The sequence below is a fragment of the Mustela nigripes genome, chromosome 1 (assembly GCF_022355385.1).
Source record: "Mustela nigripes isolate SB6536 chromosome 1, MUSNIG.SB6536, whole genome shotgun sequence".
Lineage (NCBI taxonomy): Eukaryota > Metazoa > Chordata > Mammalia > Carnivora > Mustelidae > Mustela > Mustela nigripes.
This window is the reverse complement of record NC_081557.1, coordinates 87,230,500-87,256,051: the sequence shown is the minus strand read 5'-3', so window position 1 is coordinate 87,256,051 and position 25,552 is coordinate 87,230,500. Positions and strand designations below refer to the sequence as shown.

Here is a 25,552-nt window from a genome sequence, read left to right as displayed (position 1 = left end):
TTTTTTTTTTTTTTTAATTTATTTTTTATTTATTCTCAGCAGAACAGTATTCATTATTTTTGCACCACACCCAGTGCTCCATGCAATCCGTGCCCTCTATAATACCCACCACCTGGTACCCCGAACTCCCACCCCCAGCCCCTTCAAAACCCTCAGATTGTTTTTCAGAGTCCATAGTCTCTCATGGTTCACCTCCCCTTCCAATTTCCCCCAACTCCCTTCTTTTACCCAGAGTCTCACATCTGTAGAGCTGTAGATCCCAGCCCCACTCTGACTCTGGGTTGGTGTCCTAGCCAATCCATTCCACCCTCTCCCTTAACTACCAGGCTGTGACTCCTGGACATGCAATGGTTTCTTTTCAGATCACATAAATCTTTCACCTTTTACTACATCAACTTTCAATGGTGGCAGGAAAGAGATGAGGATGTATTTAAGGTGAAGGAATCAGGCCAGTTAGTTTCAGTTAGTTCTGGGATTCGGACTTCCCCTCTCCTGCGTTAAACGCCCACATCATCCCCTAATGCTGAGCAACTCATACCAGCCAATGCCCAGTGGGTGTTGCTCTCCTTCCTATCCCCCCTTTCCTGAAGAGCTGGACATCCATTATTTTTCTGTTACTCTGCACTAGCAACTTTGTGACTTGAAACACACACATTTACCATTTTCATGGTTTCTATCCAGCAGGAGTCCAGGCTTGGCTGGGTGCTCTGCCCAGAGTCTGGCTGCATTTAAGCTGTCGGGCAAGCTGTGTCCTCATCGGGAGGCTTCACTTAGGATCCTCCTCCAACTTCATTCAGGTCGCTGGCAGAATTCATTTCTTTTCGGTTGTAGGACTGAGTGTCCCAGTGTTTTTGCTAGATGTTGGCTAGAAGCCATTCTCTTAGACACCACCCAGAGGTCCCTGCCATGGGGCGCTCTCCATAAGCTGCTCACAGTACACTGCCTCATTGAGGCAGTGGGAGAACAAGTCCCTTAGAGCCTTATATGCGGGTTATAATGCAATCATGGGAGCAGCACATCACCTTTGTCCTATTTTGTCGGACAGAAGTCGTGGTTCTCATCTGTACACTATGGCGGAGGGGATTACACAAGAGAGTGAATACTAGAAGGCAGAGATTACTAGGTTCTCACCTTAGAGCCCAGCTAAACCCTTATCAACTTTGTGAAATTCATGCTTTTTTAAAAATGTATTTAGAACCCATTATGTGGGTTGATTAACGTCAAGCTCAGTTGATTAACGTCAGGCTCTTGATTTCGTCTCAGGTCGTGATCTCAGGGTCCTGGGATTGAGCCCCATGTCTGTCTCCACACTCAACTCAGAGTCTGCTTATTCCTCTCCCTCTGCTCTTCCCCCTGCTCACCTCTTTGCTCATGCCCACTCTCTCTCTCAGATCTTAAAAATAAAAAACCTATATGTGCCAAGTACTGTAGCAACTGTTGGGGCTACAGAGGAAACAAGAAATGGTTTCTGCTTCACATAGCTCACAGTCTGTTGGGGAAGATCAGTGGCTTAGATAGAATGTGGAACGTGCTGCAGTCACGCACAGGGTGTTTGGGGCCAGACCCGTCAGAGGACCACTTCCCAGAGGAGATAAAATCTCCGTGGCATAGATGAAGGATAGTAAGCCGTAGCCAACTGACGGTAGAGTGGGCCTCGCAGAGGAAGGACCAAACAGGAAAAAGGGTTAAGCCTGAGACAAGAGTCAGGGAACAGAGTGCTTGAGGGCCAAGTTGAGCCCATGGCAGGCATCGCACGCATGGTAGAGAGTTTATACGCATTCTTGGAGATGAAGATCTTTAAAAATCAGAAGGGGGGCACGCCTGGGTGGTTCAGTGGGTTAAAGCCTCTGCCTTCGGCTCAGGTCATGATCCCAGGGTCCTGGGATCGAGCCCCGCATCGGGCTTTCTGCTCAGCAGGGAGCCTGCTTCCCTTCCTCTCTCTCTGCCTGTCTCTCTGCCTACTTGTGATCTCTGTCTGTCAAATAAATAAATAAATAATCTTAAAAAAAAAATCAGACAGGGATGCTTTATATTGGACCCTGGATGGCTCAGGTGCAACCCTTACTGACGCCTATTTTTGCTCCTTGGGTTGCATGTGTATTGGCCATCACCTCATTCAGCAAATTCCAAGACCATCCCCTTCTTTTTCTAGTTTGCATTTTAATCTCTGCAAATCTCTTGAAATAAGCAGTCAGCACAGTGGGATATGACCTGGGAGAGATTTGCTCGGGTGGAGTTTGGGACACCCTTAAGACTCAGGGGTGTCCCTCTGCCTTATGTTCTCCTTCAAAGTCCACCCAAGAATCCTGTGATAATAACCCAGCCTCCTAGTTGAAGACCCTCAGCTGAATTCTTCAAATTCAGGACTTACTGTTGTTTACCCACACATACTCCTTTTGAATCTGACCCCATTCAATGGAGGGGGAGACAGAGGGCAGATAAGGCGTCTGGGGACTAGCATGTGGGTTTGAAAATAAGACCTGTTCTGACCATACTTCAGTGGAATTTGTTGGTAACAAAGCTCATGTGAAGTCAGAGAATGGAGTTCAGTTTGGACTTTGCCACGGATGTGTTGGGCAATCCTAACCAGCTACTGGTCAGAACCAACCGTGAAAACGTTTGATGATATCGTCATGAAATAACATAGTAGTTGATTGAAACTTACTGCACATCAGTTTTTAATATGTGTGAGCCCGTAGGCACTTGTAATCATAGGTATAGTCATTTATTTCATAAACATCGGTCAGTATCAAAACCTGTGGATACAGCTAAGGTATTTTGGGAGAAAACAATGTCAAAAACAATAAATCAGAGCCCCTACTCTTGAGAACTATAATATATTTTGTATTTTCAGTCATGACTATTTATTCCCTGCTCCACCTCTGCTACTAAATGACAACACTTAGGACTTCTCTCTTCCAGGAGATGTGAATGTGCAGAGAATAGCGATTCGCTTAGTGTTAGCCCAAGTACCTACAAGGAAGCAGTCTATGGGAGAAATTAAATATCATGGTTCTATAAAAAATTAAGTAAGACCTGTTTTGATCCCAGAACTGTCACTAACTGTATGCCTTGAGCAGCGTTCTTAATCTTTCTACTCCAGGGTTTCATCGTGTATAACATAATACGCACCTCACCAGACTGGTTTAAGGTTCAATAAAATACCTGTAAATCGCACAGCACATAATGGGTATTCTGTTAATGTTCACTTCCTTCTCTTTCCAAATAACCATCCGTTTGCTGAGGTGGGCATGTGATAAGCTCCCTTATGGGCGGGCAGGGGCCCTGTTTTCCTATTTTCATGTTCACGGTCCTCAACACAGTGTCTGGCTGCAGAGCTCGCCACAAGACAGGCTTACAGAAGGAGTGTTTCACTGAATGTACAAACGTGTGAATTGTCAGCTATTGGGCTTTTTAAAAAATATTTATTTATTTGAGAGAGAGTGAGCAGGGTGAGGGGCAGGGGGAGAGGGAGAGAGAATCTTCAAGCAGACTCCTCCCTCACTGCAGAGCCCTCAGGCTCGAGCCCAGGACCTGAGTCGAAATCGAGAGTCAGATGCTTAGGGGCACATGGGTGGCTCAGTTGTTGAGCATCTGCCTTCGGCTCAGGTCATGATCCCAGGGTTCTGGGATCTAGCCCCACGTAAGCCTCCTTGCTCTGCAGGGAGCCTCCTCCTCCCTTTCCCGCTCCTCCTGCTTGTGTTCCCTCTCTTGCTGTGTTTCTCTCTGTCAAATAAATAAATAAAATCTTTAAAAAAAAAAAAAAAAGAGTTGATGCTTAAACTGAGCCACCCAGATGTCCCAGGTGTTGGGTTTTATAGAAAGTTCCCATGGGAGACTGTCACTGTGCTCCCCTTACCATGATCAAGAAACCGTGGCCACCGCTGGTGCCGACTTCATCTGCTCTGGAAGACAAGTGGCCCTGTGGCTTGAGCTTACCCTGGAACAACCCGCCTTCCTGACCTGACCCAAGTTCTACAATCTCCCTAAGCCTTGCTCAGTGAGGGAAATAAGGACACCGACCTCCAAGCGCTGAGTAAGGAGCCAGTGAGATCACTTATATTTAAACTGTTGAGTGCAGCCCTTATTCCTAGTCAACACTCAGTACCTGTCCGCTAACACACCATGTACATGAAGAGGTTCAGAACAGTGGCCACGGCTCTGTTTGGTCCGCACTTTCCTCTCACCTACCAGGGCTGAGCCAGAGCCTCTTCCTGTAGCTTTGGGGTGAAACCATTTTGAGGCACTAAAAATCATCCATGTTTAAGTATTTTTAGCTGATTTGAGTGGCTTAGAGAGGAAGGAAGTGGAAATAGGAGAAGAAAACAGATGACCTCTACAACCTGAAAGGACTCCTCATTTTCATCTGGTTTTCCCTGATCTCTTATTTGCGGGGGGGGGGGGGGGCTTTACCCTCTCTGTGTTTGAAATCCCACCTGCCGCTTGTTGGAGCGCAGAGCTCCAGTGGAGGAACGGGGTGGGGGGGGGCGGGGGGGCGGGGGAGGTCCCCAGTCACAGCCCTGCCCTGCACTCCACTGTGAGCCTAATGCACTTCTTCAATAACAACAAGGAACTCTGCCTTGTTGAGGAAGCCCTGCCTCTCAGGGCTGTTAGGAGGATCCTCCAGTGATGACATAAAAGTCTTAATAGCATCTTCACTATGGCGCCATTTTTCTCAGTGAGCTCCCTCCTCTTCCTGGGCAGTCCCTGCCTCCTTGAGGGCAGTCACTGCCTTCTTGGGCTCCTTGTCTTCCTGCAGTAGCTTCCCTGCCTTCTGCGTGTCTCCAAGCACTTCTGCCCCAGGCTGCCAGCCCGAAAGGCGTCTGGGGGCTGGCCGTGGCTCTGTATTAACCTCCGCCTTCCCCGGTGCCCCACGGGGACACACCCTCTTTTATCTGGTGACACCTTTGCCCCCAACCAGCTGGGCTTGCCTCTGCAGGGACTCAGAGACTCCACACAACAGACACTGCCCCGCCAGGGGTGGCTGATTTCCCTGGTTTTCTATAGAACCCGTAACCTAAAAACAGAACCTTCTGGACTGAACACAGTCTGAGAAATGCTGCCTTCACCGTGGAACTGAACGCAGCGGCTAGGCGGGGTACCAACCCACACTCCACTGTTGGGTATCTCTTAGAGAAGGAGAAACGGATGAAAGCATGCAAAAATGGTCAAGTTCCAGGGGAGGGAGAGAGTCCTAAAAATATAAATCGTGGCCATATTTACCGAGGACCCAGTATAGGCAGGGGACTGTGCCAAGTGTGTTACTCTAACATACATGATTTCATTTACTCTGGTTCCGGGATTGCTGTGTCCCTGGTTTGCTGTGCTGTCCTTGGGCAAAACAGAGGTACCCTCTGATCCTGTTTCTTGGGGGGATAGCCATAGTTCAGCAGTTGCAGTTTGAAACATTTATCCTGTTCTCTTGGGAAGTACTTTAGCGGGGGAGAGAGGAGTACGGCACAGCAGCCCCATGCAGAGCCCCAGTAACTGAGGCTCTTAGAGGAAAAAGGGGCACCCTGGCCAGCCTCCCCCTTCTGCATGAAGACTGTTGACCCCCTGCTCAGAGCTGTCACTCCTCAGGTAACTTCAATGAGTGAAATCTGTCCCTGTGGGGCTCATAGCCTCTCAGTGACTCTCAACTTCCCTCCTCGTCTAACCTGAACCCCTTTGCCCGCCTCCAGACAGTCTGGCTTGTGTCCCCCTCTCCGGCAGACCAATAGTCACGCTTCTCTGGCTGACTTCCCCTCTGCGCCTTTTCTTGTGTTTTTGCCTGGAAAACTTTTCTCTCGCTGCAAATCCCATACACTCCTCAAGAGCGTGCTGCGTGGTTTTAGACTTTAGCAGAGAACGAATATGGGTCTTCCAATGCCCAGTCTTGGGATATACCTATTAGCATGGAACTTACATTTACTCTAGGAAAATGGCAAAGATCGTTAGTTAACATGCAGAGGCATGGGGACAAAGTTATCTTTAGGTGCCTGGTAGATGCTGGGCGCTGTCCTGAGTTCTTCAAGTAGAGTATCTGATATGGATATTAATCCCCATTCTACCTCGCGAAGTAGGTACTGTTATCCCCACTTAAGAATCTGGGAAAATGAATCTTAATAATGAAATGGTCCATAGTCCCACAACTAGTCAGGGTTTGCCTCCCAAAGATCTACTCCTTTTACACTACAAACACTCTACTTGTGTCTCTGTGCAAAAACTCATTGATTTAGGGGGTCGGGGGGAAGGTATTGTCTAGATCCTAGGGAGACTTAGAGGCAGAAAGAAATGTTTTATTATGTCACCACCCGTGGTCTAATGGCTGGTTTCCCAATTACAAACGGCTGCCCCCCAGCAGCGGAGGCCAAGCTGCAGCCCCTTTTTAGCAAGAACAAAACAGGGCCACTCCATATGGGCTGCTGGGCCCCGCCACAGAAAAACATCAGGGAACCTATGCGGCCTTCTCCCCACTAACCACCCCCCCAGGAGAGCGGCTTAATAGGCTCTTTATGGGTTGGCAAAAGAGTCTTGTTGATAGAAGAGAAAGAGGGGTGTCACCACAGGTTGGATTTCTTCAACTGGAAGGCCTTCTTAAGGCCCCCGAATGGCTCAGCATTCCACCCCCCCTTCTCCGATTAGCTTTATAAAAAAAAAAAAAAAAAAAAAATCCCCCGGCATTTTCCTTCCTGTTGGCTAGCCTTGTGGAGGTAGCGTCCCAGGCCCCCCAGCAGGCCTACTATCCCATTGATTGTTAGATGCACAGCTCTCAGACAGGCCACAGCCGCTGAAAGCCTAGCCATTAGCCTCAGCTCACTGAAAGGGTTCACCGCCAGGAGACTGATTGTGAAATTGGGTCTTTATGATCAATATATCTTTCTCCATTAGGTTCATTTCCTCCAAAGGAAATGGGCAGGGCCATTATGGTTTGTGTTTATTGATGCGCCCCTCCATGGCCTTCTTCGGCTTCATGGGGAGGAGGCCACAGGAGGCTGAGACCTCAGAGATGAGGTTGCTAAACTGAAACCCGCCAGCCTCTCACAAGCCTATCTTGCTGGCCTTGGTGATCAAAAAAAAAAAAAAAAAAAAAAAAAAAGTAGCTGGAATTGCTTGTGTGAAAGGAATGGAATGTGTTATTTCATTATGTAGGAAAGAGCACCCAACTCTACCAGGTAGAGAAGGTGGCATGGGTTTGGGTACAGTTAGAAAGAGTCCAGATACACAGAAGAACTTTCTGAGCACAAGAGCCATTAGGTAATCTGGAGACATTGCGGAGTCCCGTTAAGGTCTGTAAGAAGAAGATTCCTTCAAGGAACATGCTCAAAGGAAGTACAACCTTGTCTGGTCATGAGGAGGAACAGACCATCCAGTCTCTAGATCTTTTTGCCACCACAGAATTCAGCTTTCTGACTTACAGTTGCTTCTGGGGACCATTATGGATGTCACAACTTTCTTTCTCAACCTCCCTGTGCAGGCATTCATCCCTTTTCTCTTTGAAGATGAAAATATAAAGCATCAAATTGGGAAATCACTTCCTTTGGGGAAAGAGCACCTGAAAACTGGTGCCCATGCCTCCGCTCCTTCAGGAGCCCACTAGGGCCACAGCATCGGACCAGTCCTTGATTTTACTTCTGCCAAGAAGGTGGCTACAATGCCACCTCTGCTGTTCCTGGGCTTGTGTGGCTCTTAGCTGTTCCTCAAATGTTCCCCAATATTCATTTGATTTCTGACCTTCACTGAAAGGTGGTACTAAACCTATATGGATCTTATCAGCCACTGGTAGCTGAGAGGGTAACAATGGCAGAAAGCGAGGTCTCCATTAATGGGCAGTGATGGGTGTGAGGAGCTGCATGTACCTTCAGGGGTTCAAGGTGGTTGGTCTGTAAGCATCTCCTCTCCTTGACCTGGACTCATGTCTGCTCTGTATTCCGTGTCCATCCATCCTCACAACGTATTGCCTTGCACGTGGGCGATACTCCACCCCTCAAACAACCCACTCCAACAAGAGAGAAAGAGAAAGCAGGCTGGTCTCAGTTGGAGGTGGAACCAAACCTCCACCAGAGAAGAAAGTTAGAATCCAAGAGGAATGGGTATTCAGCAAACGCCCGAGAATCAAATCATTTCTGATACACAGAGAAAAGATAATAGGGGGAACTTCTCCCTTTTAGGTCAGCAGGGATGTTTTTGGATTTTGTTTTGTAGTCAGAAAAGCTTTCTTCATGCCTGGATTAGCTTCTTCAGAGAATAGGTTTGATTTTACTCACTCTTATTTGAAGGATAAGAGGGAAGGTCTCTGCTGATTGAGCTGAGGTAAAAGTGCAGGCAGACAGATGCTAATATTCTCAACATCTCCAGCTCCCTCTTCTGCCAAAGAACCCTATTCCAACCTGGAGGGCACCCAGGAGGTGGGAGCAGATCTCCACGATCATACCTAACAGAAGGGATAGAGGCCCCTTCACCCTGGGCTTCCAGAGAAGAGGAAGCTCGCTGGGAGGCAGTTGGCAGAAATGCTTCTTCTTAGAGCTGTAGGCTCAGAGCTGGGTAGTATACTTCTTTCACTGATTCAGAACTTGGCCATAACCTCCGGAACCAGCCCCTGGATTGGGACAATCACAGAGATGACCGGACAGCTGACCTAGAGGTGTGAGCTGCCCAGGACCAGGAGGCTTCTTAGCAATGCCAGCTTCATTGTCTTTTCCCCCGAGGATTTAAGTCTGCGAAGTGCCTGGTGCACGGAAGGCCTCCAGTCGTTACTGACTTACCGTTTTTCTCCCCCTGGAGAAGCAGATGTGGAGTCCCCTGCTTGCCTCTGTTCTTAGGATCGCTGTCAGCCTCAGCATCCCATTAAGCCCCCTCACATCCTCCTCTGAAAACAGTCTGCACTGTGCAGGCAATTCTCCATAGAACACAGTCAAACCCTCTGATATTTCTACCTAAAACCACATTACAAAACAATGTCTATTCTCAATTTCACCCTAAAAGAATCCTTCAACTTCACTTAGTGAAACCACTGGCCTCTTGATACGGCTGGACTCTCCAGCCAAGAAAAATAGAAAGTGGGTTCTACCTAAGTTTTGCGCACTCCCCAGTCTGGTGTAGATCATGAAACTAATTCCGAGGAAAGGGAATGAGGTGCCTGACTAATTAGGTCATTTTTTAATTGAATTCAAAGTATTAGATGTGGAATATTTAACAACCGGTATTCTGGAGGTTGAGAGCATTTTTTTTTTAAGTCCTGTGGTGAACATTCAATGTGTCTAATATTTGCAATTGTCTTGGCTATGTGGAGGAAGGATCTCATTGTCAGTGCATGGGAAGTTTCATCCACTTGGAGGATTACATACTGGACCTTTTGTCTTCTCTTTTCTGACATAACTAAGTTTTGGGTCACGGAGAACCAAAGCACAGGGCAAACAATGTGGAGGGCAGTGGTATGTGTTGGTCAGCAATCCAAGGCCAAGGGCAAACAACTTCAAGTCACTGGAATGTTCTACTTAACTGAATCAAGGTCTTGTTGCTTTAAGGGAATGTATTTCCTTATATGTTTCCTTATATATTTGTTGTTGCTTATTGTTTTTCATTGCTTATTTTTTGTTCCTTACTGCCTTTTGATTCAAGTGTCAGGTATTTGAATTTTGTCAAGGGTAAGAAAATAGGGGAGGGACTCTCTTCTGAAAGCACATAGAGATGAGCTACCCTGGAGAACCTGGGGGTCTGGGCCAAGCTGTCTCCCTGACCTGGGAAGCCTTGAGTCTTCACTGATCTCAGACCTAAGTGATTTGGGAGCTAAAGGTACGCCTTAGACAGGAAATAGAAACTCAGTGAGTAGCCTGAGAGACATGTCTGACTTACAAACAGAAGGAGACAAGGAATCCTAGTTAAGCTAACAGAAGCAGCTTTAGGGACCTGGTTTTCACAATTAGACCCAGCGTCTGGCAATGGTATTTGGTCTAGCTATCAGCATAGAACAATAACGGAAACTGTTGATGCTCACCCCAGGCCGGGCTTGTCTGTACTGCATTTTCACTCATCCGCACAGACATTCAAGCTACCATCCCTCACCAGCCTCCAAGCTCTGCTCAGTCAGCCGTCCACACACTTTCCCAACGTTCCCATTATTATTCCAGTTCAACCTCTCAGTGGCCCCCATCTGACCTTTTGCCAAGGAAGACCTTCCAAACAGCCTCTGGTGTGCACTTTCATCTCCCTTCAGGCCACGCATCACAGGCAAATCTGATCAGGCCTCACCACCTTCGCTGCCCTTCCCTGTGGCTGCCAACATGTACTGTGATTGGGTCCAGCCTCTTTCAAATGGCACAGTCGCTTGTGAGTGTCCCCTGCCTACCTTTCCAGCTTCTCGAACCTTCTTCCGGGCCTCCCATTTTTGCTCCAGTGTCACCAAACTAATTTCTCTGTGTTTCCTGTCTTCATGGCTTAGCTCCTGCCATGCACTCTACTTCCAGTCCCTGCCCCCTTCTTTTCGCTAGCCAGCTCTTACAACACTTTAAGATCCGAACCAACACCATTTCTTCTAGGACAGATTCCCAAACTTTGTCAGTTCACAACACCTTCAGCATCTCAGTCATTTTTACATTGAGCATGTAGGCCAACATAAATACCTAACAGTTCTGTTTCTTTAGCAGTTAGATCCAAACAACAGAACAAGTATTTACCCCCTAACAACCCAAGAGCCATGAGAAAAATACACAAAATGGAAAGAAAAATATTTTACTTCCCTCTTAAATGACCGCAACCACTTATTAATGGGATGTGTGTGTCTGTTGGGCACTACACAGATGTCCAAGCCTTAGAATCAGGTTAGACAATGCTACTCTTCTCTCCTGTTCCACATTGGTTTTCCCTGGGTACTTTTTATCATAGCAGTTAGCAAAATTCCAGCTTCACAAAGAGAGGACATCTAGAGGCATGCAGCACAATCTAGTGAAACTAACTCCCTCCAGCTAGTAGCTTATGGGATGTCCAACACGTGATAAGGATTGCTATGTTTCCCTCAAACAGTTAGAATGTCCCGTGGCTCCTCTTGCAGTTTGCTGCGGGGTCCCAACCTAGGGTAACTCAAGTGTCCAGTTTAAGAACTTAGGCCCCAGAAACCCCTATTTCATCTTCTTTGTATGCCCAGTGCTAATACAGTGTCTGACATACAGCTAGTGTTTGGCGGAGAGGAACTGAACTGCCCAGGGAACCAAAGGGCACAGTGGAACCCCAGAGAACCGGGGTGGTTGCAGAGGAAACCAGGCTGGGTGACTATTAAACAGGACATCCCAGTTCAGGCTCAAAACCCATGAATCTGGGAGGGAGCAGGAATCTTGCTGGACTCAGACATGGGGCCGAACACGAGTATGGGACCCAGAGGCGATGGTTCCCAAAAGAACTCCCACCAGCCAAACTTTATTGAGTGTAGCTTTCTGAACTAAACTCTTGGTTGTGTTTTTGGTTCTCATTTGGTTTGCTGGTAAGAGCTCCTGGGGAGGAAGCAGAGGAGGGAAGAAACAAACCACTTTGTCTTAGGCAAACCAGAAAGGGATTTTTCCTTTCCAGCCCCCTTTAAGGCTCGAGGGCATCTCTGTGACCCTGGTGATGGGGCAGAGCCGGGGCCTTGGGGCCAGACCACCCTAGAATCTAAAATTCAGCAGAGCTAAGAGCAAACAGTGGGAAGGATCCCAGCCAGAGCGAAGCAAGGCCACGGGTGGGTGCTGCTGGTTCCTCCCATCTGGGCCACTATCCTTCCAGCCGCTTGCCTGGAGTTTCCCATGAGCCACTGCTTTGATCTCACTGGTGCTTCGTCCCCACCATTAGCAAGACATCCGATTTTGCATTATGTTTTCCCCCTGCTTCCTGCTAAGAATGAACCCTAGGCATAATTAGGAAGGTCAGGACCGGGGTCAGAGAGATCAAACGCACGTTCCCCAGTAACAGCTGCAGCAGGTCACTGGTCCCCATGACTCTAACCACAAAGGTCCCATCTGAATAATCAGTGGCTGCAATCCAATGGCTGGACCCCTCGCCTTCGGGTTTAAAGGGATGCTCTGCCTTTCTTGCTCAAGGTCTCCGACTCTCTGCCAACTTCTGAGTCACTCTGAGGGTAGCAGCTGCTCAGGCTCAGCCTGGTGTTTGGGGCGCACCCCGCACACCCCACTGTTCTTGGCACTGGTCCCATCGATGGGCCGTGGAGGTGGGAGCTCTATGGCAACAGTCTCTCTCCAGGGGGGGGGGGGGGGGGGGGGGCGGGGAGATGCGTTCTGCCACTGCCCATGTGCAGTCTGTTCTGTGGGCAGCGTTCTGGGAACAAACTCAGCCCAAGTCGTCGTCAGCCTGGCAGTGCATGAAGGAGTGGAGCCCTGCCTATGGTTTGTGACCCTGGGGAAGTGGTGACTTGACTCCTACCACCGTCCTGCCTAGAGAAGCACGTACCTCTTTGTTCCAGATCAGGAATGCCTTCCCAGAAACATTCTTCTCCCCCCCAAAAGGAAACTCACACACACACACACACTTTCACAGCACCTTCCTGTGCGAAAGTTCTTTCTGGTATCTGACTTGAGACCTTTGTGCTATAGCCAAAGCTGACTTGACTTTGGCTGACCCTCACTAAAGAAGGTACATCGCAGACGAGAACCTTCCACAAAATCGATGTTTTCTCAGACTTGTCTTCTTCAGAAAAAAGAATTGGGGTTTTCTTAATCTTTCCTCGGAGCCTTATCACCCAAACCTTTCATTATCTTCCTCAATTATATCTTTGAACCCTCTCCAGAACCTGTCTTTGGAGTTATGGGGACCATAACTTAATTAGATCTTTCATTTCCAGAGGACACTCCTAGTGCTTAAAGAAAAATGAATTAAATTTCAGTCAAATATATTTCACTGGGGGAAGGGCCTGGGGGAAAAAAAAAGAAATTGGATCATTTATATAAATAGCACATTGTATCACAAATGAGTTTTTCTTTTCCTACTTTTTGAAACAATGGGTCTTTTTTGGGGTGTCAGTGTAATTCCTGGGAGACTCTAACCTAAAAGACCATGATTTGCATTCTTTGTGCGTACGTGGCTTCTGGATCCGAAAGGGCGTAAGATGTGTGCCTCTTGTCTACTAAGTGGTAAAGGAAACAGGGCTGGTAATGTGGCAGCAATTAAGCATCTTATCCAGGTGTGGGATGAGTGTTGGCGGGGGGGCGGGGGGGTGGTCCCTGTGTGTCCAGCCTTTTTGGTACCAGCTTTTGTCCCAAAGGGGTTCTGAGGGGTCTGTCTCTCTTCTCCATAACATCAGCTTGCTTCTGTAATGCGGTTCTCCCTGCTCTGTAATGCTGTGTAGATTGCTTAATCCGGATCATTTGGTGTTTGGGCTCTGACTTTCATGGGGGAAGAGGTATTTATCTGATCTTTGGGCGGTGGAGCAGAGTCCCAGAGCCATGGCAGCGGCCGGGCTGCTCTGAGCATGTTACTTCCTTCCCCAGAGCTCTCTCCTTGTGTACAGTAAAGAATCCGGGCTCACAGACGATCCGAGGTTCTTGCCGGTCGGCCCTCTGGGGTTCCTGGCACCAGCCTTCTAGTTGCTCCATAGAGAAAGCCCAGGAGATGGACTGGGGCGGGGGGGTTGGGTAGGGGGACTGGGTGCGGCAGCCAGTTGAAAAAAAATGTGCTTGGAGTGTGTCACCTAAAACTAGAATTCCCTCTGCCCTCCCCCCTCACCTCCCTCAGGAAGCTGAATCTGTAGGGCACAAGGGACAGAGATGGTCATTTATTGGTCAGCTCCATGGCCTCGGGCAAGAGGTTGAGGCTCCTTATGGACACCCCTCACTATGGAATAGATGTACTGTCTACCCCCACTGCAAACCCCCCCACAGTCCTGCCTGGGGGAGTCTACACTCTTCAGATCCCACTCAAAATGCCACTTCCTCAGGGAAGCCTTCCCTGACCCCTCAACCCAAGCTCGATGTCCCTGTCCTACGTCCTTAGGGCTCCCTGGGCTTTCCCTTCATTGCACTCAGCGCCCATGTAATTCGTTATCTGCACCACGATGCTCTCCTGCCAGCGCGACCAAAAACTCCAGGAGGGCCGTGACCACTTCGGTCTTGTTTTTCACGGTATGCCGAGAGCCCGGCACGGCACGGTTCAGTAGGCATTCCGTGAGCACACACACGCATGGAGCAGAACCAGTGGGTGAGTAGCAAAGCTGGCTACAAACCCAGAACTCTCTGGCTCTCGGACACCTCCAAGTTCAGACGCTGTCCTCAGAGGCATGTGCTCAAGGTCCTCACTGCCGTCGCTCTCCTGGGACACCATCGCCCTCCTGGGACGCCGCCTCCCCGGGAACAGTTCTCCAGCAGGGGGCAGGGGTGGTGGCCTGGTCCCCAGAGAGGTCTAAGAGCCTTGGGAGATGGTGGTGGTGGTGGTTGGCGGTGGGTGGGAGGAGTCGCTGAATGGAACCAAAGTTAATGTCCTTGCGGGCCTTTAGCGCCACTTTCTAATGTGCTTTGCCAAGGGCTTCAAGCAACAAATCCCGCTCAGCAGGGGATCTGGGTCAGTAGGAGTGGGTGAACAGGAAAGAGGACAGACCGAGACATGACAACCTTTAGGGAAACAAAAATAAAATTCTAATGTGGAAACTGCTCAAAATAGATCGCACGGCTGTCAGGCTGCATGCAAATCCAGTGCTAATTACATGGAAATTAAGTACATGTCCTCATTTCCATATGCCTTGCTATGACCCTGGGTTGGGGGGGGGCTGGAGGGGCGGGGGGGGGGGGCAGGATCCTGCCGCAGGTGTCTCCCCCACCCCGCCGAGGAGGCTGGGGTGTTGCCTACTTCACACTCTTGCCACGATAGTGAGAAAAGCTGATAGGAAGCTAAAAATACTAACAATAGAAATTTGATTTTTTCTTCCAGACAAAAAGCCTTGGCATCCACAGGAGGAAGAAGTGTTCAGGCAGCATGTGACTGGTTGGTATGAAATAAATAAATAGAGAAAATAGCATATAATTAGCTCTGAGTGTATGTGGAAGAGCGGGGATGTGCAGCCTTTCTCTAATGGACCATTGGGGGAGGGGAGCGGCGGAATGAGCCAAAAGACCATGTGACAAGCCCGTTTCTCAAGCCAGTTGCCTCCTCAGCCCCAGCCCCAGGATGTGCTTTTCCTTACAGCTGTTTAAAGAAATTCAAAGCATAGCCAAGACGGGGCCCTTATCACAATATCTGCCATTATTAGTCACTTAAAGATACACTTTAGGGTAGGGGGATGCTAGGTAGATAAATTAAAAGAAAAAAAGTCTTGCTTGCATTGTAGGACATCACTACCCAGGGCAGCCCCCACAGCCTGTGCTCCTGACGCTTCCCATATGTTTGGAGGCGTGTGGGTTTAATGGGGGCCGAACTGAAGGGTCAGACGGGGTTGGAACAGCCCTAGTGGGCTGGGAAGTAATTCGGAGCATATCTGGAGTGACTGTAGGATTTTTGAGGGAGTTGTGGGATGTGGATGTAGTAAGACATTGGAGAGTTGGTCATGTAGTATGAGCTTTGAGGGATGGGTTTTTTTTTTTTTATTTTTTTAAGATTTTATTTATTTGTCAGAAAGAGAGAGAGCGAAATCACACAAGCAGGCAGAGTGGCAGGCAGAGGCAGAGAGAGAGGCAGGCTCCCTGCTGAGCAAGAAGCCCGATGTGGGACTCGATCCCAGGACCCTGGGATCATGACCTGAGCCGAAGGCAGCGGCTTAACCCACTGAGCCACCCAGGCGTCCCGAGGGATGGGTTTTTAAAGCACAAAAAATACCCCCTTGGCAGAGCCTGGGCTATAGAGCATGCGTATGGATCTGTCTCTGGGTCCTCCTTCCCCTCCAGTGTTCTCAAGTGGGGCCTGCTTGGCTCCCGTCTCTCTCTCTCTCTCTGGCAGGCTGTTCTCTCATGTCGGCGACCCCTTCCTGGATGACCCCCTGCCCCGGGAGTACGTCCTCTACCTCCGACCCACCGGCCCCTTAGCACAGAAGCTCTCTGACTTTTGGCAACAGTCGAAGCAGATCTGCGGGAAGAACAAGGCCCACAACATCTTCCCACACATCACCCTCTGCCAGTTCTTCATGGTGAGTCACAGACCACTCCCCCCAACCCCCCACCATGGGGAGCCCGGCTGCCTTACTCCCGCCAGCGCCTTGCAACCTGGGACCCGAGTCAGGAGCCTCCCAGGCAGCTGGCGGGGAGAGTCACGGGCTCCTAGGCTTGGATGGCCCTGCTCGGAATGAGTGAGGTCCATGGCTCCTTTCGCTCGCTCCCCTTTCTAAGACCTGCTGAGGCCCAGGAGCACCGCAGGTCTGTTGAGCCACCGTGATGACTGCTGGAGTCCAGGGACTCCAGGGGCAAGCCTGACCCACCGAGTCAGGACTTGGACAGGCAGCCACAGCCGTGAAACGAAGGCAGTGTCCACTCTTGTCCACTGTACGAGTAGATATGAGATGGGAATGACAGATGTACTCTACAGACAGCAGAGGTGACCTTAGCCTCATGGACAGACACGGTCCACGGGTCTGTCTCACCAGATCTTTCCAGAGACAGCAAAGATACCTGTGACCTTGGTCACAATCCCAGGGTCCTGGGATAGAGCACTGGGCTCCCTGCTGAGCGGAGAGCTGCTTCTCTCTCTCCCTCTGCCTGCCACTCTGCCTGCTTGTGCTCTCTCTCTATCGCTCTGTCAAATACATAAATAAAATCTTTTTTAAAAAAAAAATGATACCTGTGACCTGCCATGGTCACGTAATCCATCATCCCAGCTCTCAGAGGCCTTACTTAATGACTAAATTAAAGCCCCCGCACCATAATAAATATAAATACATTTCATCTACTTTGGTTTGCTGTGGAGAAGGAGCAGAACTGGTTTATCCAGGTATGTTGAAGAGGAGGCAGGACAGGAGCGTGTTAAGACAACATTTTCCAAAACATTATTTTGAGGTATTTTTTCCCCCAGCTTTTCTCTGACTCTTTAAGGTAAAAAATGTGTTCCTAACACCTTCTTTCTTACCGTTCACTTTGAAAATTAAAATAATTACCACTTCCTCTTAGTCATCCCAGGATCCTTCTCAAAAGCATTCAGAGTTTTAGAGATACTCCTCCCCCCCCCCCCACCCAGTGCTCCAAAGAGGGGAGGAGGATGACGTCACAGCTCTCTGAGCCTCATTCTTCCCAACTATCATGGGACTGACAGTCCAGTCAATTTCCAGTCGTCTAGGAGGGAGAGAAATGTCACAGATGATGGGAGGCCGTGGAAGGCACACCCTTTACCCTGGGATGCTGTGCTCTCCAGGCGCGTTCCCTCCTTCTCCCCTTCTGCTGGATGATCTTACTGGCAAATTACACAATGGACCAAGTCTTCTGTCCCCCACCCCCCGCCCCGCTGTACCTCTGAGCCCAGCCAGGATGCCTCCAGCTCCAGGTGGAGGAGACCATGAGCCCTGGAGCTGTCTCCCCTCTGAACGGAGTGTCTTGTCTTCCCCTGCCAGTGTGAGGACAGCAAGGTGGACGCCCTGGGGGAAGCCCTGCAGACCACGGTCAGTCGCTGGAAGTGCAAGTTCTCAGCCCCGCTGCCCCTGGAGCTCTATACCTCCTCCAACTTCATCGGCCTCTTCGTGAAGGAAGACAGCGCAGAGGTCCTCAAGAAGTTTGCCGCTGACTTTGCCGCAGAGGCTGCATCCAAAACCGGTGAGCTAACAGCCCTGAGTCCTGGGAACCAAAAAACTGGGCAGGAAAGGGGGAGGGAGGTATGGAGGAGCAGACTGGGGCTGGGAGCCTCGAGGTCCTGCAGGAACGCCGTCCGTTCCTGCAGCAGCCTTTGCCTCTTTGCCCCCTTTTTAAAAAACCAGCTACTGTTCTGCTAAGCCTCCTGAGAGAATGTCCAGGGCCTGCCCCGACACCGAAATTAAAAGCACACAATTGGCTGTGACACACTGAACTGGAAATGCAACGTTTGTAGCTACACCGTCTTTCCCATTCAGAGTTAAGGAACATTCCCGCACAACCTCCCCCTCGGACAGGCATTTGCCTGGGTCTCCCGGCTCACTCTGTGAGGACCCAGGGCTGTGCTTGGGTGGTGGGATCGCACAGTGAGCTGAGGGGAACCACTTAGTATCAAATAATGAATCCACTGAGCCAATGTCCACAACTCATAGAAACCCATGAGATGGGTCCCTAAAGCCTCAGCAGCCTGCCCCCAAATGTCACTCCTTCCAGATGTTTCTTCCTCTTCCCATGGCAGCTCTCAGTTCCAGCCAGCTGAGCTCTCCCGTCGGAGGAAGTAGCATAGAGAGGGACTTGGGACGCGCACTGACGTAGAAGCAGGAGGCACGGAAAGGGGACAAATGGGAGAAGCTGCCGAAGCTGTCCTGTCTGCCTACAGACGAGCCCACTTAGGTCGAAGAGAGCCTTGCTGCAGTGGGACAAACTGTCGGGTGGAGGAAGGGAGGCGCCGGCAGGGGTGCTTCCCTGTTGGCCCCTGGAGGGAGATCACGGGGATTTATTGGGGACCACTCTGTGTTTATCAGTGGAGCTTGCCACAGCGGAGGTGGGGGCAGGCAGTGTGAACGCAGGCAGGCAGGGAGGAAGGGCCAGGGTGTGTGCAGAGGACTGTGCGGAGCCCGAGCTGCGTGTGGGAGGTACAGCTGAATCTGAGCATTGAATCCAGCGCTGGAGGAGGCCCAGAGCTGGCCAGGGACCACCCCTGCCCCCCCCACCCCAGAGGTACCTCTCCTTAGAGGCCCTCCCCAGGTGCGCCTACTTCCCAGGGCCCAGACTCTGTCTTCTTATGTCCCTGGAGCCCGCCATCTCCTAGCTTAATATTTCAGTGAAATAACATAATAGAGAGGCAAATTATTTCCTGTTCTTATCCCTCTAATTCAGGGAAATGGCTCTTTTTCATCCCACAGTAGCTATTAACAAAACCACGAAAACTCCCACAAGACCCAAAACTGGTGTTGAGCCACAAAACCCAAATCCTTCACAAATGTGTAAAGCAGGTATGGGCCAGGTCTGCGGCCAAGATTCTGAAGGCACATGAGCCAAAGATAGGAGGCCCTCGCTCCCTTTCTTTGTAGGGCGTGGGAGGGCGGCTCCTCTCCCAGAGCTGCGGGCCCTCTCTAGAAGAGCCTGACCTTCTGGGTTTCCTGCCCCTGTGCGGCCCCCTGGTGGTGACTTGGAGAACTGCGTGGCCCTGCCCTGTGCAGCTGCTCCCGCTCCTTACCTCCGTTTTGTGCAGAGCCGGCCATCCCATCTTGGCCCTAGAACGGAAGCCTCAGTATTCTAGAGTGTTTTTGGCAGGCCCAGATTCCTTTAGCAAGTAGATTTAGTTCCTTCATGCTGGGTGGTTTAAGGAGTTCTGTGCATGTGTATTCAATCATCTACAAATACTAAAAGCCTGTGTCGTGCTGAGCACGGGGCATACGTTGTGAGCAGGACCCAGAAAGCCCTTGTCTCATGGGACTTGAAACCCGAGAAATCCACCGTAGCATAACAGAGATCCAACCGGTACTTCTTTCTCCGTGAGACATGAACAAGCCCCTTAATTTCTCAAATTCCCTACGTCCCCTCTGGTTGAATCTTCTGCGGTGTTCTAGCTTAGACAGTAGACGGATCTACCCCACGCAGAGATGTACGGAGGAGAACTAAAATCCACTGCCTTAGGTAGGTAGGTTGGTTTCTTTTATTACCCACAGGGTCTTAGAATAACAGTCTGGAGGGACGCCTGGGTGGCTCAGTTGGTTGGAGGACTGCCTTCGGCTCAGGTCATGATCCGGAGTCTTGGGATAGAGTCCTGCATCAGGCTCCCAGCTCCACAGGGAGTCTGCTTCTCTCTCTGACCTTCTCCTCACTCATGCTCTCTCTCACTGTCTCTCTCTCAAATAAATAAATAAAATCTTTAAAAAAAAAACAAAAACAAAAACAAAAAAACAGTCTGGATACTTCAAGCCAGTGGTTTTCAGTCGCGGATATTTCATCCTCCAGGGGCCGTGTGGCAATGTCTGGAGTCCTTTTTGCTTGCCACAACGCGGGGGGTGCTACCAGAAGCTAGTGGGTAGGGGCCAGGGATGTGCCTAAAGACCCCCCTCCCCAGTGCACACGACAGCCCCCACAGCAAAGAATTAATTCTGCCCAAATGCTGCTGGGGAGTGCTGTTTGAGACTTTGAAAATATTCCGTCTTCTTCCTCCGGTTCTGGTTCCTCCATCGGAGCTGCCCAGAAGCTAAGAGACTTGATTTCCACATGAGGGTGATACAGCTCCGGCCCCCAAAAAATCTCCGTTTCTGCATCAGTCAGCTTATCCTTCTATGTCTCGGTTTCCTTCTCGGAATGGCTGTCATAACCAGCGCGATAGGAGGAAAAGCCGACCCCCTTGGTGACCTCAGCTGATGCACGGTTCCTGCAGAGGAGTCGAATGGGTGGCTCTTCGCCTCTCAGATTGTAGGTTGATTCGGGGCCTTTTCCACGCTCCGCTCCCCTCATCCTGCCACCGTGAAGGAGGGAAACGGGTTTCACGTAGCTGAGGGACTCCCTCCTCTGTCCCTTGGGAGGCAGAACTGACCAGGGCAGGGCTCCGCCATGGCTGTGATGACCACATCCTAATACTGGTTTCCTTCCTTTTTCCAGAAGTCCATGTGGAACCTCATAAGAAGCAGTTGCACGTCACCCTGGCTTACCACTTCCAAGCGAGCCACTTACCCACCCTGGAGAAGCTAGCCCAGAACATTGATGTCAAACTAGGCTGCGACTGGGTGGCCACCATATTCTCGCGAGATATCCGGTTTGCGAACCATGAGGTAATGTCTCCCCGTGGCTCCTGACCCTACCGGAGAAGCCGGGGTGCTGTGGGAACCGGGAGCGTTCATAGCCCACTGCTGCAGGGAGATGGGTACCAAAGGAAAGATGGGTACCACTGCTCTGCAGTGAGCACCAGACCAGGAGTGGGCTGGCCCCCAGTTTTCTCCGGGCTCTGCCCGACTCCCTGGAAAGCTTGGAGCCTGCACCCCTCCTCCCTGGGTCCCAAGTGACTCATCTGCATACTGTCCCCATTGTTCTCTCCGCCCTGCCAAACTTCCTGGACCAAAACAGAAATGAAATTGGAGGATAGAAAAGTATACTGGCAACATTTTAATCCTATAAATTCATGGTGTTCATGAAAGACCTCATCCAAATCTTAGGTAAGGAGAATACAGAAATACTAAAAAAAAAAAAGACAAAAAACTGCAAACACATGATTAACAGATATTTGTTGAGGATCGATGGCATATAAGTTACCATGGAACATACTAGAATTTTAAAACATGGTCCTGTCCTCAAGGAGTTTGAGTCCAGTGCGGGGGGAAACAACAGACGCGTGACATAAAAACAGAGGCCACAGGTTGAGACAGTCTGTGTGTGTCCCCTGGGAGGCAGGAGGGGGACCACTGACCCAGCGCATGTGGAAAAGTTGGCATAACCCTACCATCCTTCTTTTGTGGAAAAGTTGGCATAGCCCTACCATCCTTCTTTTGAGGGAATGAATATTGATTTCCAAGTCAAGCTTGTGCCACTGAAGAGTAATATTGCCCTTTATCTTCCTGAAGGAGAACCAGAGGTCCAAAGAGAGTAACTCTCTGATACAAGGCTAACGAGCACTTTAGGACCAGAGCTGAAGCCAGAGCCCGGCGATCCCAAATAATAAAGACAAGCAACCCATCTTAAAAACCAAAAAATCATAGTTTGATGAAAAATTTGTCATCCAATTTAACTACATTTATGAAACCATATTTAATTTGTTTCCCAATTTTTCAACAGCAAAAGGACTGGTACTTTTGTCAGTTTATGTAGCTTTTTTTAACCTGTTAGACTTTAAAAAAAAAGTATGAAAAACAGTTGGGCTCTCCGTCTAGCCCAGCTGATCTCATCACTGTTTTGGAAAGTGAGAAGAGCCGACCCGCGAACCAAAGGTGAGGGCCTGTGTCGGGGACATGGAGCTTTGTCCGACGCTGCTGACAGGAATGTCGTGTCCTTCCAAGTCAGTTGGTGGAAGTTTCTGGAAAAATACAACAAGGAGACTGGGCTTGATCTTACTTAAGAATTCTGACAACTCCTGGAATTGCTTAGGATGAGCCCTAAATATAATGAGGGAGGTGTGGCTGACGGGGCTCCTCACAAGGACGAAGGACAAAGAAGTCAAGGGTTGCATGCAGATGGGCCGGGAGAAGTCACCTTTCTAGGAGAAAGGCGGCGGCAATGGAATTTTACAAGGAATATCTTCTAATCAACACTGCCCTCCAGTTAACTCGAAGGGTAATTGCTTTTCTGCCTGACCCACATTCTGCTCCATTGGCACTGAGGGAAAGAGGCAGCAAGCGCCCATGTGAAGTATTTTCTAAAAATAACTTGGCCTCTTTTATCTCTTATTTGTAAAAGCTCATTTATTACTGTTCCTGCTGCTACAGCTCGCTCTCGGAGGTCATTTGGCTTTACCTGAGCCCCCCTGCTTCGAAACACCTTTTCTCGCCTGCCGCCTTCTGCCCCCGGGGAGGCAGGTTTGACGGATGGTGCTGGGGAGGCAACAGATGTCCAGAGGGGGAGAGTGGTTGGGACAAGGACACTCAGCAAGCCAGGCATAGGAAAACGTCCACGGCTCATCGCTCTGCTGGCTCCCACTTTGATTCGGACTCGCAGATGCCTACTTGTACATCTTGTAGTCTTCCGTGTTAGTGACCGTGTGGGGCCACGCCGGGTCTCCAGGCCAAGCTAGTCTGAGGAAGGACAGCTTTATACACACAGCACATGTGGCTCCGGAGCCTGGCTCCACCCCTTCAGCGGTCATCAGGGTCCCATCCGTCGCTTCTAGAACACTCCCATCCTTGGTCGTCTCGTGCGTACAATGGCAATAGTATTTTGCTAGAAGGCTGCTGTTGCATGGACTCCTGACCAAGATAATAATGGAAAAGTCCCGACAGCGCAGAATTTCTGTGGCTACAAGGGGCACAAGGAGCTTTGAACGCGGTGAGGTTAGGTTCCTACAATCACATAGGGCTGCCCCTTACGAGGGGAGAAAAAAAATCCTTGAGATACACTCAACAATTCTCACAGGTTAGCACTAAGCATAAAAAAGTAAGTAGATAATGCAGTGCACCACTAGGCACGCGTTCTGCTAGCTCTCGAACGTAGGCCGACATTTTGCATGTGCTTTTGGTGAGTGGAATGGGTTGCGCTGGCTGTAATTTTAGATTTGCTGCAAGGTCTTATTTTATTGTATATTCAATAAGTCAAAGCTCCCCATGGTCTAACTACCCTCTGCTTAGGACACACTGTCTCCTCTGTACCTTTGCTGTGCCTCAGTTTCCCTGGAGATAGTATACTCACCCCATACCAAGTGAGAGGAGGAATGAGTTCTCGTCTGAAGTCTCTTTCCTGAGTCTCTCAAAGGAAAGACACTTCTCAGCTAAAGGCATAATTAGTCAAAACTATGCTATGCTCGAGTTTCTAAGAGACATGAGTTTCGACTTGCTCCCCCATGGTCTGGTGCCTTTCTCCACCCTGTTCCAGGAAAAGGAGTGTTCCTTTTTGTGCCTCATCACATACCTAGCTTAGAGAGTTGCTCTGTTTTGTTTTGCTTTTTAAGCTGTTGTCACAGCCCTGCAGAAAACCTCCCTGGCTAGTTTGGAACGGCAGTTCGTGCACGAACGTGGCGGAGGACAGGGGAAGGAGTAGGAGGCAAACAGGCAGCAAAGATCTGGAGCCGAAAGACACTGGAGAGAGGGAAAGGAACAGGTGCGCTGAGCGAAAGGAAAAAAAAATCACAATCCAGTGGTACAATTGAGTCCTGTGTGTTTTCACACAGTCACATCTTTTTGCCAAAGCCTTTCCTTAGAGAATTCCAGAAGGAAGTTCTTTATAGCGTGTTCTGATGGGCTTCCCTGACAGACACCGGCGTGCTGGTGAGCTCCCAGGCACCCAGTCTGGGAGTCTGGCTAGAAGGAAAATCAAGTGTCATGGTTCAAGAGACATAATTATGCGCCTTCTGGGTACGGGCTCTGTCCTATAAAGAGTTTTCTTAGATCGTCTCAAGAACGTTTACAGGGAAGGCATTACTTTACAGATGAGGGAAGGGAGACCAGACAATGTTAAAAACTTGGAGGCGGAACCAGAATAGTTAGCCCTACCACTCATGACTTCAAGACTGCAGGAAAGGCTGTTAAAGCGTCTCCGTTTTGGGGTCCCAGGTGACATCAACAGCATAGGAAATATTGTCCTAACTACTGAGGGTCCTTGCTCTTAATGAAAGAAGTAGAAAAACTTTTTCCAAAGTATCTTCATGCCGATGCCTTTTATATATACCAGGAAAGGAGGCAAAAAATCAAATAAGTCAGCCAAGCAGCATGGCCTGTGGTTGGCTCTGAAGGCTCTTTCTGAGCCCAGAGAAGAAACACGTGGTCTCCATCTGTTCCCTGGTGAAAGCTGGTTACCCGGACGTACACATCGATGGCTGTGAAAGATATTTTTCTTTCAAGGTTGTTGTGAGAAATGCAGGTTTAGGGAAAGCTCCTTGAAGACAGAGACTGTCTTGTGTCAGCCCCAGAGTTACCTATAAAGGGAAATGCATCGGTCCCAAAGCTTTCCTCCAAGGAGAGTGTCTCCACCCAGACCATCTGTAACCTCCATATGGAAGACCGACTTTCCACAAGTGAGGTTTCAAGTGTCTGCGACGGTGCCTCCCCCTGCAGATGGAGAAGGGGAAACTAGGTCCAACCCCGTTGGTCTAGCAGCTGAACAGAGCTTGAAGATCAGTGCCTAAAAACTGTATCTGAGTCCCGACAGGAAGAAAGATATGCCAGAGGGGAAGTCTGGAGCCATCCAGTAGCTCCAGGCACACATCCGCAATACCCCAGGGGAAAAAAACAAAAAACAGAAAAAAAACACGTTTTCTGATCTGAGTCCAAATCTGCTCTGAGCCGGCAGACCCCAGGGGCTCCCGTAAATGTCAGCATCTGGATGTCTGCGCCATTAAAGCAGGATGCACAGACATGCCCTGGGCCACGCTCGTTGGGTCACAGGGGGGCCTCCCTCCTCCCTTTCTGCCTCTTTCAGACATTACAGGTGATCTACCCCTACACCCCACAAAACGATGACGAGCTCGAGCTGACCCCTGGGGACTTCATCTTCATGTCTCCGATGGAGCAGACCAGCACCAGTGAGGGCTGGATCTACGGCACGTCCCTAACCACCGGCTGCTCCGGACTCTTGCCCGAGAACTACATTACCAAGGCGGACGAGTGCAGCACCTGGATATTTCATGGGTGAGCAGACTCGCGTTCTTCACCCACCGCAGCCTGGGAGGAGGGGGCAGGGCAACAGACCTGAGCCTGGACCCACGGGGCGGCAGTGACAGGAGAGGAGTTCGCCGGGGCAGAAAGCTCTTGGTTCAGGGCATTCAGGAGGGGCTGACGCGGGGCAGGGGATCATGACGGATGGATCTGCTGTCCTGCTCTCTGCCGGCCCCACTTGAGGAAGCGGTCTCAGTTCTTTTTTTTTTTTTTTTTTTTTTTTTTTTTTTTATTATTTTTTTT

At 49.8% G+C, this 25,552-nt stretch overlaps 1 protein-coding gene across 2 annotated transcripts in view; it reads left to right on the top strand.

Moving 5' to 3' along the window:
* UBASH3B (ubiquitin associated and SH3 domain containing B) overlaps nt 1–25,552 on the top strand; it is a 138,079-nt gene that overhangs the window by 88,163 nt on the left and 24,364 nt on the right. The window contains exons 2-6 of one of the 2 annotated variants that reach the window (XM_059414994.1): nt 14,884–14,937; nt 15,886–16,072; nt 17,483–17,681; nt 20,619–20,788; nt 25,074–25,282. In XM_059414994.1, the coding sequence (XP_059270977.1) occupies nt 14,884–14,937; nt 15,886–16,072; nt 17,483–17,681; nt 20,619–20,788; nt 25,074–25,282 (819 nt within the window). Of the gene's footprint in view, nt 1–14,883; nt 14,942–15,885; nt 16,073–17,482; nt 17,682–20,618; nt 20,789–25,073; nt 25,283–25,552 lie in introns of both variants that reach the window. The other variant, XM_059415003.1, reaches the window with a different exon arrangement.